The sequence below is a fragment of the Ceratotherium simum genome, chromosome 10 (genome assembly GCF_057802395.1).
Source record: "Ceratotherium simum simum isolate JZ-2026a chromosome 10, ASM5780239v1, whole genome shotgun sequence".
Taxonomy (NCBI): Eukaryota; Metazoa; Chordata; class Mammalia; order Perissodactyla; family Rhinocerotidae; genus Ceratotherium; species Ceratotherium simum.
In genome coordinates, this window is record NC_141909.1 from 57,274,895 (window position 1) to 57,288,661 (window position 13,767).

General features: G+C 46.2%; 2 protein-coding genes across 3 annotated transcripts in view; one reads left to right on the top strand and one right to left on the bottom strand.

The window, feature by feature from the left end:
- Window positions 1-13,767, top strand: part of CBY2 (chibby family member 2) — a 132,931-nt gene that overhangs the window by 18,561 nt on the left and 100,603 nt on the right. The window lies entirely within an intron of this gene.
- Window positions 1-13,767, bottom strand: part of ERICH6B (glutamate rich 6B) — a 45,701-nt gene that overhangs the window by 4,376 nt on the left and 27,558 nt on the right. Inside the window, exons 8-10 of the mRNA XM_087435744.1 lie at window positions 9,901-10,073; window positions 3,967-4,052; window positions 3,652-3,804 (exon numbers count right to left, since the gene is read on the bottom strand). Coding sequence (XP_087291870.1) covers window positions 3,652-3,804; window positions 3,967-4,052; window positions 9,901-10,073 — 412 coding nt within the window. The remainder of the gene's footprint in view (window positions 1-3,651; window positions 3,805-3,966; window positions 4,053-9,900; window positions 10,074-13,767) is intronic.

The following is a 13,767-nucleotide window of genomic DNA, read 5'->3' on the forward strand; positions in this document are numbered from 1 at the left end:
GCAGCCTTGTTCACCTCCAATAAGCAGAACTTCTCCTAGTCACTCCCCAATTCTAGATTCTCTTGCTGTTTCCATCACCTGTCAAACAAAGTGCAAACTCCTAAGGCTCTTCACCATCAGGCCGCAGCCTGTCCAAACTCATTTGTCTACCTAGACAAGAGGCTGCACGCACGGTGATGAATTAAAAACCTGGGCTCTGGAGCTGGACTCTTTAGGTTCAAAGCCCAGCTCTGACGCTTGTAAGCTGTGTGACCTTGGGCCAGTTACTTAACCTCTCTATGCTTCGGTTTCAACTGTAAAATGCAGATAATAATAGTGCTTTACTGATAAGGTTGTTGTGAAGATTAAACGCCTATACATAGCAATAACTCGGCAGCATTAGAATTTTCTTCTTATTGTTGGAGAGGAGGGCAGGGGATGGAATCTTCTTTCACTCTGCAGGGGAGCAGATCCCCGATAGCTTCTAACCTTTTAAACGGCTCAGAGTTCTCACACTAGGCCCTTCCCACTCCCCATGTTAGAGGTCCGCCCCTGCCTGGGGGTACTCGGCTCTCACCTAAGGCTCCCATAGGAAAAGGGGGTCTAGAACACTCAGAAACGGTCTGAATCTGGAGGCTTGTTCTCAGGAGGCATAAAGACCCCAAACTGTGGAGTGGGTAGAACCCATCCACCAGGGTCCCCAAGTTCAGGCAGGTCTGGGGCCCCTCGCTGTGTGGGACCCCTGAAGCCTGGCAGGAAGCCTGGTCTGAAATTCCTTAAGTCTGAGGGCTGGAGGTTGGGGGTGATGCCAGGGTTTAGTTTCCACACACCCAGCAGACTACCACCATGCCTTCCACCTTCCCCGAGGAGACGGAAATGAAGAAATGACCCAGGAAATATTCAGTCCTTGAAAGAGCTTGGCTCTACATCCTTCTCAGTGCCTATGATGCAATGGAGGAGCTCTCCATCAGTGTGGACATGAGGCTGGAACCAGGGGAGCAGCCATGGAAATTTCTAGCCGAGATTAGGGTCAGCAGGCCCTGGCAGAGCAGCTTTGCGTTCCCAATGACTTGGAGGGTCTTTCCCACAAAATCTTTCTCCCAGTGACAACAGGACTGCAGTTCTGATGATGAATTCCCTCAGGTACCAAGTCCTTCTGCTATGGGATCACATTTTTCTCTGGTGCTGCTGCCCCTGCGGAAGCAACCAGCTCGGGGGCTGGGGGGGAGCCTATTCTGCCCTGTGCTATGACTTTTTGGGGGTGACGGGAGTTGGGGGGGGATACATAGGGACACTCCCTCTCCTCCATGTGTCTGATGCCTGAAATGCCATCAGTAGAGCCACTTTCCTTTGGTTTAAGCTAAACTAGAGCATGATCCAGATGAGAGGCCATTGCTCTTGGGGGAGACAGTACAGAAGCATTTTGCAATTAACTGCATACCGCTGAGTGTGGAGGGGCTGCTGAGAGCAGGTGAGCACCAGGCCTGTGGGCAGAGGGGCCAGGGCCTGCCCAAGGGAAGGAGGGGCGGGAGCCCTTCCCTTTCCCCACTCAGCAGGCCCTTCCAGCACCAGGAAGGAAAGGCAAGAAAAAACAATACTGACACGGTTGGGGCGGGGGGGGGGGGGTCTCTCCTGCTGTGGGGGCAGCTGGCGAGCAAGGGGAGAAAGGCAGGGGCTGCCTGGTGGGTGGGCAGAGGGTCAGGCCAGGGGGATAAGAGTGGAGGCCCCTGGGCCTTGGCCTGTGGCCATGTGGACAGGATGTCGCACGGGCCATTTGCCGAGATTTGTTAGGCCCACTCTGAGCCTAACTGATTAGCTTTCAACACCGAACGGCTTCCTGGTTCTAACCTGCCCCGTTTTCTCCAGCGGTGGAGGAGCTCAGGGTTAGAAGGGCAAGCTGCCAGAATGTCTCCTGCTCTTGAGAACCCACGAGTCATGAAGTGGTTAGTACTGTTTCAGAAAGACTTCTAGGCAAGAAGACAGCAGGTCCCAAGGAGAGAGATGGGAGCTGGGAAGTTAGGGGCACCTGGGCCATGAACAGGCTATGAGGCCTGGAAGCAAGGTGCTCTGGGGAAGAGAGATTGAACCACTGGTCACTGCTCTCCACCAGGACAGGACATCTGGGCCCACTTCCTCATGAAGTTGAGGCTTTCCTGGAGTCCCAGCAACGGTCTAGGGTGTCAGCACAACAGCCATCCACTCCTGACCAGAGGGGAGGACTGGGGGTGGCTCTCTGTGGATTTTGATGAGGCGGATGCATGGATTCTCTTGGTCCTCTGTCTTTACCTTATGATCCTGAGCCAGTGCCATAGACAGGGCAGTGGAGGGCACGCTGACCTGGGCTCCCATGGCCAGCTGACCTGCACAATCACCTGGGAAGCTTTTAAAGAACGCAGACTTTTGGCCCCACCCCAGACCAACCAAATCAAGATCTCCAGGGTGGGGGTCAGCCCTTGCCAGCTCTGAGCATCATCCTTCCCCTTGGGTTTTAATGGCTTGAGATGCAGGGACAAGATGTGGTATCTCTTGCATATCTTATTTGATAATTAAAAAAAAAAATGCTTTATTTTGGGCTGAGTCAAAATGTCATAAAACTGCTTGCCTGTAACTTTACGTATGGCTCAGAGCAAGCGACCTATCATATTCTCTGAGCCTAAGTTTCCTCATGGGTAGATTTCCCTACGGTCTCTCTCTCCTGGCCCTAAAATTAAGTGTCATTAGGGAAAAGAGACCCTACTATATGTAGTCGGGTACTACTGGAGATAATTGAGTTTCTTGCTCCCCTCCTGGTGATTCTTGCATCTAGTACCTTCTTCCACCTTTCAGACTGATCATTTTCTACAAAAAGAGCCCTCAGGGGAGGGCAAATACCTCTGAGAACAAGTAGTCAACGAGGAAACGATGTTGAAAAAACTCAAAGAATATTTAAGAAAATAGTCTTAAAAACCCAGCCCTAGAGAGTGAAAGTACCTTTTGGAATTAGAAAAAGTCTAGCTTTGACTACAAAGAAGAAAGAAAGTATAAAGTTGATCCAAGATAATATGCATTTCCCACTCCATGACCACTTAGAATGGAAGGGAAGCAGGAAATCCTGAAAAGACAGAGTACTCACCCCAGAGAGGTGGAGAAAATTTTGAAGTGACTGAATTACTTTGAATTGCTAAGATGAAGTTTCCCCCCTTGCCAGAAATGGGAACTTAAAACTGAGTTCAGGTATAATAAAATATTTAGAAGTTGTGTTTTTGTATACAATATGTGTGTCTCCAAAGCACTTACCATGCCCTCCTCTCCTAGGACCCCAGAACAGAGGGCCACTGGGTCTTTCTGAGGTAATTCTCATAAGATTTGACTCTCAAGAGGTGTAGAGGAGATGGAGCCAATAGAAGTGGCGGCTGTCAGTCTGTGATCGCTATTTCACCCACGGGGAAGCAATGGTGTGTTAAGGACAGCGCGCCTTCTCTAAGGGCAAGGACCTGTCTTACTGGTCCGTCATGATACCCATATCCCCATTTCCAACATGTGTGAGTCGGATGAATGAATTCACAAGTGAATGAGAGAGAGAGAGGGAGACTTACCGAGTGAGGGAGGACGGCTGAGCAGACTGGGAATCAAACCTTAACCGCACCACCTCTTCACGGGGAGGACGGTTTGGGACTCACGACCCAAGCTTACCAGATTTCTCTGTTTTCATCATAGAAGGTGGCATGGCCAGAGTTGTTGATAAGAGCCCGAACATCCTTTTCTTTACTGTCTTCCAGAATGATGTATGTGAACTTGCTCTCTTTCGTGCTGAGGATGAGCATAGCCAGGTTTCCTGATGGGTAACTGGGAGATGGTTAAGGCACAAGCAGTCCCTTGGGATCCCTGGACAAGGCAGAGCCCTGCAGAGGATGCAGGCCTCAGTAAAACCCATGCCCCAGCCCCGAATCACAGATGTTTTAGGCGCCATATGTGTCAATACGAGCGTTCCTGTGCTCCGGTGGATACTGTAACTGGCCTGATCCATCAGGAAAGAGAATTTGGAAGACAGTCCCACTGGGGTAGAGAATTAATTTTCCATCACCTTCATGCACCTGGGAGAAAAGACAAGCCTATGAAAAGTGCACGGGGCTGATGGTCCCAGTTCAGAGCACGGCATTGGCACTAGAGTGCTTGGGGCCTGTCTACTTACTCTCTGTTGCCCACATGCCACCCCACCCATCACTACCCACCATCATCACCACCAGCTTGCTGGGGAATCTGAACAGGAAACCTCTCTGGGCCTCAGTACTTGTCCATGTGATGAAGAGGCTGAAATGGATCACTGTGTGTGTGTGTGTCTGTGTGCAAATTTTAAACTATCACTTCAATCTCTCTAATGGTTATTGGTTATATTCATTTTCTAGGGTTGCCATAACAAAGTACCACAAACTTGGCAGTTTAAAACTACAGACATTTATTCCCTCACAGTTGTGGAGACCATAAGTCTGAAGTCAAGGTGTCAACAGGGTTGATTCTTTCTGGAGGCTCTGAGGAAGCATCTCTTCCACGTCTCTCTCCTGGCTTTTGGTGACAGCTCTCAATCTTTTTCCTTGGCTTGTGTGTGCATCACTGCAATCTCCACCTCCACGTTCACCTGGCATTCACCCTGTGTCTCTGCATCTTCACATGGCTGTCTTCTTATAAGGACACCACTCATATTAGATTAGGGGCCCACTCTATTCCAGTATGATCTCATCTTAACTAATTACATCCTCAAAGATCAATTTTACAAATAAGGTCACATTCTGAGACACTGTGGGTTAGAACTTAAACATATCTTTTTGGAGGGCCACAATTCAACCCATAACGTATTCAGGTTTTTAATTTCTTCTTGAATCAGTTTTAGTGAATTGTACTTTTCTAGGAAATTGTTCATTTTATGTAATTTTTCAAACTTATAAAAATTTTGTCATATAGTGTTTAAAAAAAACCCTCTACTATCTCTGTAGTCATGTCCTTATCTTCAGTCTTTATATTATTAATACCTTCTTTCTTTTTTTTCTGGATCAACCTTGCCTGATGATTTGCCAATTTTACTAGTCTTTTCAAAGAACCAGCTTTCAGTTTGTTTATTCCATTATTTCTTTGTTTTTATTGTATCAATTTCTGCTCTTATCATTATCATTTGTATACTTCTACTTTCTGTGGGTTTCTATATTACTCTATTTTATTTTTCTAATTATTTGAATTGAATGTTGAGCTCATTGGTTTTCATCTTTCTTCTTCATGATCCCCCACCTCCTCCTTCTTCTTTAATATAAGGATTTAAAGCTATAACATCTCTCTCAAAATACTGTATTAGCTGTTTCCCACAAGTGTAGATACTTATCTTTGATTCTATTCTAAATATTTTCAAATTTCCAATATGATTTTTTCTTTGACACACAATATTTACAAGTGTGTTTTTAAATTTGCAAATATATGTGCTTTTGGTTACGTTACTATTATTACTAATTAGAATGCATTGGGGTAAGAGCGCACAGTCTCTATGATATCAGCGCTTCAGCGTTCACTGAGACTTGTTGTGTGGCCTAGTGTGTCATCAATTATCGGAGCGATTTCACGGGTGCTTGAAAAAGAGGCACGTCCTCAAGCTGTCTCGTGTCCCCATGGGGCGTAGAACCTGAGCCCCTGGATTATCAGGACACTCTGTTCTCCTGCTTCCCACCCCTCCCTTCCCAGCACCCCCACCTCACCCATACACCCAGACTCGCACTCTTCTGGTTTTTCCGTTTCTCTCTATTTCTAGTATTAATTATTTACCTTACTTTCTGACACATTCTGCTCTGCGTTTAAAAGGACACTTTTTACATTTCATCTAAATTTCCCAGGTGTTTGTAGCAGGACGGCTTGTCAGGCTATCTACAATCCCACATTCCTCTAACTAGAAGTCAGATCAGTGGTTTTCAAACTATTATTATTTTTTGTTTTTGGTGAGAAAGATTGTCCCTGAGCTAACATCTATGCCAATCCTCCTCTACTTTATATGTGGGATGCCGCCACAACATGGCTTGATGAGCGGTGTGTGGGTCTATGCCCGGGATTTGAACCCGTGAACCCTGGGCCGCCAAAGCGGAGCGCGCGTACTTAACAACTATGCCACTGGGCCGGCCCCTCAAACTATTATTTTTAACAGTTGAATAATCCTTTGTTCAAGAAGCTTACAGCAGAATGCCCAAATCTAAGACAATAGAAGAGAGAGATGCAGCTCTGTGTGAGGAGGAGCTGCTGTGGGCTCTCTAGGGCATGGCCCAGGAAACTGGGCATCCAGTGAACAGCACTCTGCAAGGTGATGACAATCATATAGCTGACACGTAATGGCTCTTTCTCCATACCCAGCACTGCGCTAAATGCTTTCCTCCCACAATACAACAAGCCTACAGAGTAGCACTATCAGTATCCCCATTTAACAGAGGCTAAATGACTTACACAAAGTCATCCAGTGAGAGGAGAGCCAGACTCCAGTAGTTTGCTCCCCTCCTTCCCCTCCAAGGCCTGCAGACTTGTCCGTGAAAACATGCTGCTCCAACCATTAAGCTCCCAGCGCTCTCGCACATTCAGTCTACAAATCACTGCTTTTTTTTTTTTTATAACTTAAAAAAGTGCTTTGTAAGGACATCTGTGGTTGGTTTGTTCCTGACGACTTGTAAGAAACTTCCAGATATTGCTCATGGGAAAGGATATTTGTCTTTTAGCTCTTTTCAAAAGTCACCTGAAAGCCAGACTTTGTCAAGATGCTTTCTGCTGCTCAAATTCACTTGTTATGTCATGACATTTTCCTAATGATCAAGACTCCATGGCAAAGCAAGATCTCTGACACAGAGGGGGAGTCGTCACATTTTCTCACACTGGGAAATATATAACGAATGGCATATCTAAAAGCCTAAATCTCGTCACCATTTGCTTTGGGCCAGAGTATGAGGCTAAGAGCTAACGGGTAAGAGAGAAGAGACTACATCTTTGGCCTTTCCTTCAGTTCTACTGGAGAGAAGACAAGGCAGGACCCTGTGCTGTGAGACAGCTGTGTCCGTCTGTGTGCTCTCCTTGCTGCCATCTGTCTGTGAGCAATCCTGGACTGCTGCGGAGCTGCTGGCTCCAGGGCAGGCTGGGCTGGATTCTGCCTCAACACCAGCACATACTTATAAACAGTGCTTCCTGACTCAGAAAACTACTCAGAATTTATTGCCCATTTGTAAAAACAAAAAACAACCAAATGTCCCACTCCTCATGGGCCTTTTGGGCAGCCTGATGTGGATGGTGGGTTAGGAAGGATCCTCTGCTTAGACTTCTGGGTGAGAACCTTCCCCTGGGCTGCAGGCAGGACATTCAAGATTGGTCAGGGGACAGAGGCTGCAGGGGCAGAAGCTCAGAGGCAGGACAGGACGGGGCAAAGAGGGTGGGAAGAACGTGGCATTCACTAGCCTGATCGGAGCAAGAAACCAAGTAAGGTTTCATGAATGGATTGGAGGTGAGGCCAGGGAGATGAGAAAGCTGAGGGCCTTCTCTGAGGGCTTCCAACACCCTGACCATTCATCGTCCATTAAGCCTGGAGTGTCCCCTGGCTCTCCCTTAATTCCTCTGTCCACAGGAGTTCTGACTGGTCCCGCTGACTTCCCTTCTACCTGCAGGCTCAGGAGACGAAGGGATACTGAACTTCCTCTTCCTTCTCTGGAGGCCGAAAGAGTCCCACACCTTGGTTGACAGTGTCCGTTTCTGGTTCTCTTCCATTTTTGCCACAAGTGAGGCCACCATCATTTTAAGATTTTTGATTGCTTTTCCTCTTAGTGCAGACGGTTTCCATTTTCCTCTGGACATACAGCAGGAGTACATTTCCCAGACCTCTTGCACCTAGGTGGGGTCATGTGACTCGTTTTGCTTAATAGAATTTAAGCCTGGACCTTGGCTTCACTTCCTGTCCATGCAATTGGACACAAAGGGCTCCAAGATAGTGGAGACCCGTGATGAAGCCCAGATCTCTGAGAACCAGCCTAAGGAGAGCCACGCAAAGAACTATGAGATTCAAATCAGATGAGCCGTGAGCAAGAAACATGCATCTGGTTATCAAGCCACTTAGCTTTGGGAATCGTTTGTTTCTGCAGCTAATGAGCATTGCCCTGACTGATACAGGCTCTATGTCCACGTGACAGTCATTTCAGTTTTTCTGGGTCTCATTTCAACTATAAAGTGAGAATAATAATACCATACTTAACCCACATGATTGTCGAGAAAAGCTAAGTTTACATTCTATGTGGAAGTGCTTTCTAATCTGCACAGTGTTACATACACGTTAGTTTCCATTAGTCTCCTTGTGTTCTCCTATTTAATAAATGATAACATGGCATTTACTCAGTTGCTCAGGCCAAAATTCTTAGATTCATCCTTTTGTCTTCTCTTTCTCTCACACCCCACTTCCAGTTCAATAGGAGGCCCTCTTGATTCTTCCTTCAAAACATATCCCAAATAGGCCTTTTCACCACCTCTACTACCACCACTTTAGTAGAGATGCTCATCATCTCTCACTTGAATTGATGACCTGGGCTCCCAACTGGACTTTCTGCCTTTATTCTTGCTCCCTTAAACCTATTCTCCATACAGCAGGCAGAAAGATTCTTCTAGATCAGGGAGAACATGATGTTCCTCCCCGCTCGAGACCCTCCAATGGCTTCACATCATCCTTAGGATAAAATCCAAAGTCTTACTATGACGCACAAGGCTCTACCTGATCTGGGCACCCGAGAGCATTCTCCATCCCTCTCTCACTTGCTCACGGATGTCCTTGAGGCAAAGGCCTTAGGGCCTTTGCACTTGTTGCTCTGCCTACAATGCCCTTCCCCTAGGTATCTACATGGGTCACTTTCTTATTTCATGCATGCCTAGGCTCGAATGGCACTTCCCCGACTGCCATATAGGTATGGGAGCAACTCCTCTCTCAGCCCAACAACTCGAGAGCCACTTATGCTGCCTTTTCCCGCATGGCACCTAACAATGCCTGACATAGCAGTGAACAGTATTTTTGTATATTGACTGTCTCCTCAACCAGAACATAAGTCCCATGGGCACAGGGCCTTTGTTTTGTTCACCCTTGTATCTCCAGCACCTAGAAGAGGGCCTGGGGCACGGCAGGTTCTAATCTATATTTACAGAAGGCGTGAAGTCTATCACATCTTTCTAATTCCCACTTCAATACCACTTTTTTGAGCTTCAGACCTGATTATTAGCTCACTCTGAATGACACTAATATTTTGAGACTAGTTTTCACTTATGATTTCTTTATAAATATCATCTTTATGAATATACCATGTGATTGATTTTTTAAAATAGGCTTTATTTTCTAGAGCAGGTCACAACAAAACTGAGCAGAAGGTACAGAGATTTCCATATACCCCCATGCCCACACACAGGCACAGCCTCCTCCACTATCAACATCTGGCATCACAGTGTACATTTTTACAGTCAATGAACCTACGTCGGCACATCATTGTCACCCAAGTCCATACTTTACATTGGGGTTCACTCGATGTTGTACATTCTATGGTTTTGGACAAACGTATAATGACATGTATCCACCATTATAGTATCCTACAGAGTATTTTCACTGCCCTAAAAATCCTCTGTGCTCTGCCTGTTCATCCCTCCCCCCAAACCCCTGGCAACCACTGATCTTTTTACTGTCTCCATAGTTTTGCCTTTTCCATAATGTCATATAGTTGGAATCATACAGTAGGTAGCCTTTTTAGATTGTCTTCCTTAACTCTATATATTGGATATTTTGGATACATTTTTCTTGTTTGTATTCATGTTGTAAATTGATCCTGATAGCTCCCTGATGGTGTCTATGTGTCTCACCCGAGCCAAAAAAACCTACACAAAGTAAAAACACCAGTGTACTGCCGTACCTACCTTAGTCTTGCTCTGTACCCATTCTGTATCTATTTCTAATTTCTTCTTACGACGAACACGGCGACGAGGTTTTTTGACTTCTTTTGCGATCAAAGGCTCCTCAACTGGTGGTGGTTGACTCGATAAACTAAATGTGAAAGTATACGTCCCTGCAGCTTTTGGGTTGAGTAAGTCTTTAGTAGAAAAGAGAAAGAAAACTTAGATCTATTTCTCTCAAGGTGCTAAAGGGAGTCGGAGGGTTTGGGATATAGGCCACATTCCCTCAAGTAGGGAAGGCTGCCAGGTAGTAGAAAGAGCAAGCCTTTGAAGAAACACATGTAGGGGCTGGATTTCCAGCTCTCTCATTTTTTTTTTCATTCATTCATTCAACACATATTTATCAAGGGCCTGCGATGTGCCAGCCCAGTGCTAGATGCCAGATACCACGGTGAAGACCACCCAGTCCAGAGATGTGAGAGGTGTTGGGGTAACATACTAGCCACACGCCGATAACAAGCGTGGCTGCTAATTCTGTTAATTGAAAACATAGGCTATAGTGGGGAGTTGTTAAAAAAAGGAAACGTGTCTTACACATGTTATTTTAATTTAAAACCTAAATGTGTACTAACACGCCGTTTTAAAATGTAGGGCAAGGTCATACCTTTGTGTGTGGGTCTGATGATGGGCCCTGTGATCATTTTTGCTCAAACCACATTCACAATTTATTATCTACAGTTTTCAGTTTTGGCAATTTCTAAATAGTCTGAGTGCAGAATTATAGACTTTTAAAAAATCTTCTGTATATTGGCCAATCTTTTACGTGTGTTTGGTCCACATCTAGGTCAAAGCAGTTTTTTTTTAAAAAAGCTATTTTCTTAGAGTCTTCTTAAAGCATTCAATTTAGTTTTCATAGCAACAACAAGTTTCTTTTTTTTTTTTTTTTAAATTTTTATTTATTTATTTATTTCCCCCAAAGCCCCAGTAGATAGTTGTGTGTCATAGCTGCACAGCCTTCTAGTTGCTGTATGTGGGACGCGGCCTCAGCATGGCCAGAGAAGTGGTGCATCGGTGCAGCCCGGGATCCAAACCCAGGCCGCCAGCAGCGGAGCGCGCGCACTTAACCGCTAAGCCACGGGGCCGGCCCAACAAGTTTCTTTTTATCTTCATTTTTATAACAATTGAATTTTGGAACTAAACTAGTAAGGACAACTGAGGGACAACCTGTGCTCCCAGTGACTCTTGCTGGGTGTCTGACAATCAGTGGGAACGGCAGTGGCCAGAGCGGTGGAGAGGAGCTTCCAGCTGGTCGGTATCAGCCAGGATGCTCTTCACCAGAGGGGGCGGCCCTGTTCCCTAGGCATCTGCTTTAGGGAGAGGTCAGTTAAGAGAGCTTAGTTGTTTCACCATTGGGGTCAACCAGTGTTGGAGGAGGTCGTAGAGAGAACGTGACTGCTGGTTGACCTGCGAGCAGAATTAAGCAATTGGAGGCTCCTCAGCCTCCGTTGTCCTTGGAATGTACATTCTGCCCACCGTTCCCACAGTGGGAGCCATTTTCAAGGACACAGCCTTGAGAGCATTGTGTTGTTGAGACTATCTGGACCGAATATGTAGCTGAAGCCAGGTAAGGCCTCTACATAAACTTTAAGATTCTGGCGGGTGGGTGTGGACATCTACTGGTCTTGCAGCCACCCAAGACAAGCCTCTTATATAAGTTCCCTTGCTTATTAAGCCTGCTACCTACCAATCTGGAGTGGTCTGCCTGTTGCCTCAGTCTCTCCTTGCCCTCTGAGTACAGGAGCCAGTTTTAAATTTCACCTGGGGAACTCCTGAGTTTGCAGACCAACAGATAGGGTGTCCTGAGAGCTCACTGGAGGGAACTTAACCAGGCCTGGAGGTTGAGGAAACTTCCGGTGGAAGTTAAGTCTCTAATATGCAAGGGGGAATTCCTAGCATAAGCACTGTATGGTTGAAGGCTGGAGTGGGAATGGGCTAGTGGTGACAGATGACTCAGGAGAGCAGGCAGGGCTAGATCATTCCTTTATTCACTGACTCAATAAAGATCTATTGCGTACCTATGTGCCAATATCAAGGATGACATAGTCCCTGCTGTCCATTCTAGTAGGGGAAATAGAGGCTAAACAAATGAACAGATAAAAATGTAGCATACCAGATGGCTAGGAGGGCTCTGAAGAAAAATTAAGCAGGGTGAAAGGATGGAAAATGATGTGTGTGCATGTGTGTGTGCACACACAGGTTTGCAAAGGGTAGCCGAGGAAACTATTTCTGAGAAGGTGCCATTTAAGCAGAGACCTGAATAAAGTGAAGTTGTAAGCCACAGGGATATTGGAGAGAGGAATGCTCTAGGCAGAGGAACAGCAAGTGCACAGGCCCTGTGGCCACGGGTGCCTGGCCCAACGATGAATAACAAAAAAGCCAGTGTGTAGGGAGAGGAAAAAGGGAGGGTCTTCTAAGCCGCATGAGAAATAGGGGCATTTTCCTGGAGGCAATGGAGGGCCAATGAAGAGTTTTAACAAGATTATGCTGGGAACAATGCAAAGAAAGGAGTGAGAAAGAAGAAGGCGGGAGGCAGGGAGACTGGGGAGATTTCTTCCAGGGGAGATGAAGGTGTCTGAGGAGGGGGCAGTGAGAACAGGGAGAGGGTGGGCTGGGGGGCAGAGGAAGGAGAATCAAGGACCATGGCGCATCTGAGGAGCTAAAGAGGTCACTAATCAGAGCTCAGAGAGGGAGACTTTCCTCAGGAGAGTGCGGAGAAAGAGGTGGGCAGGGGCACTTGGAGACTTTTGTAAGAAGTTCAGAAGCAGGTCTCAGTCTCCCTCTGAGGACACCTTCTGCAGGGCTTGCTTACAGAATGGTCATGATTCATCAGATGGAAAAAGCTGAAGTGAGCTCAGCTTCTGTTCCTGAGTATCAATTAGAAATTAAAAGAAAGCGTTTCTGAAATGGTAACGATAAAAGAGGACATTTATATCCTCATTTTTTCCCCTGTCAGAAAGCTAGAATCATGGACATTCTGGTTTGTGCTGCACATCTGGCTCTGCCTTTATTAGGGGGAGGCTTTAGGCCACCTTTCTGAGCCTTAGTTTCCTTAAAATGGGATAATGCTGCCTACAGAGATGTATCACGTTCCTGTGAAACATTGCCTACCCAGTGCCTGCCACCTCGTACAAGGTCAATATATCTGTGTCCTTCACACAGGAAGCTTTGAATTTTGAAGGCTCAGGATACAAACTATATAGTGTTCTCCCACTTCTTTTCACCAGCCTAGATGGTTCTGAACAGGAAAGGCTACATCAATTGAAGGACCCCGTGCAAAACGAAAATGCAGGGATCCTTGCTCTAAAATTACTAAGAATTTCAAGGCAGTGACAGCAGAGCATTAAACCAAGCACAGGGCCCTTCTAAGTGTGGAGCTCTGTGAGACTGCAGAGGTCACACACCCAGGAAACCAGCCTTGGTGTGGGAATCAGAGTGTTCAGAGACATGGGGCTGTGTGCCTGGAATATGGAATAATGGTTTGGATTCTGAAGTAAATGCGTTTGTATCTGAAAGGAGGCTAGATTTCTTTGGGACTGGCTACAATGAAAACATGGAGGCAATGCCTCTTAGCAACTAGAAATCTTGCATTTTTTGTAGAGAAAGTTCAAACCTTCTAGGCTTTAGTTGTCCAGAGGAACAGGGAGTGGGCAGGGGTGGTGGTGAGGCACTATGGGGAATCCGGCCCTATCAAATTTCATTCTCCAATCAGAAGTCCTACCCTGGGCATGAGATAGTAGAGTGTCCTGAAAGGCCTTAATTTCCAAAAACGTGCAAAAAAATCATGCATGCCTGCATCCATTCAAAAATAATTATTGAGTGCCTACTGCACGC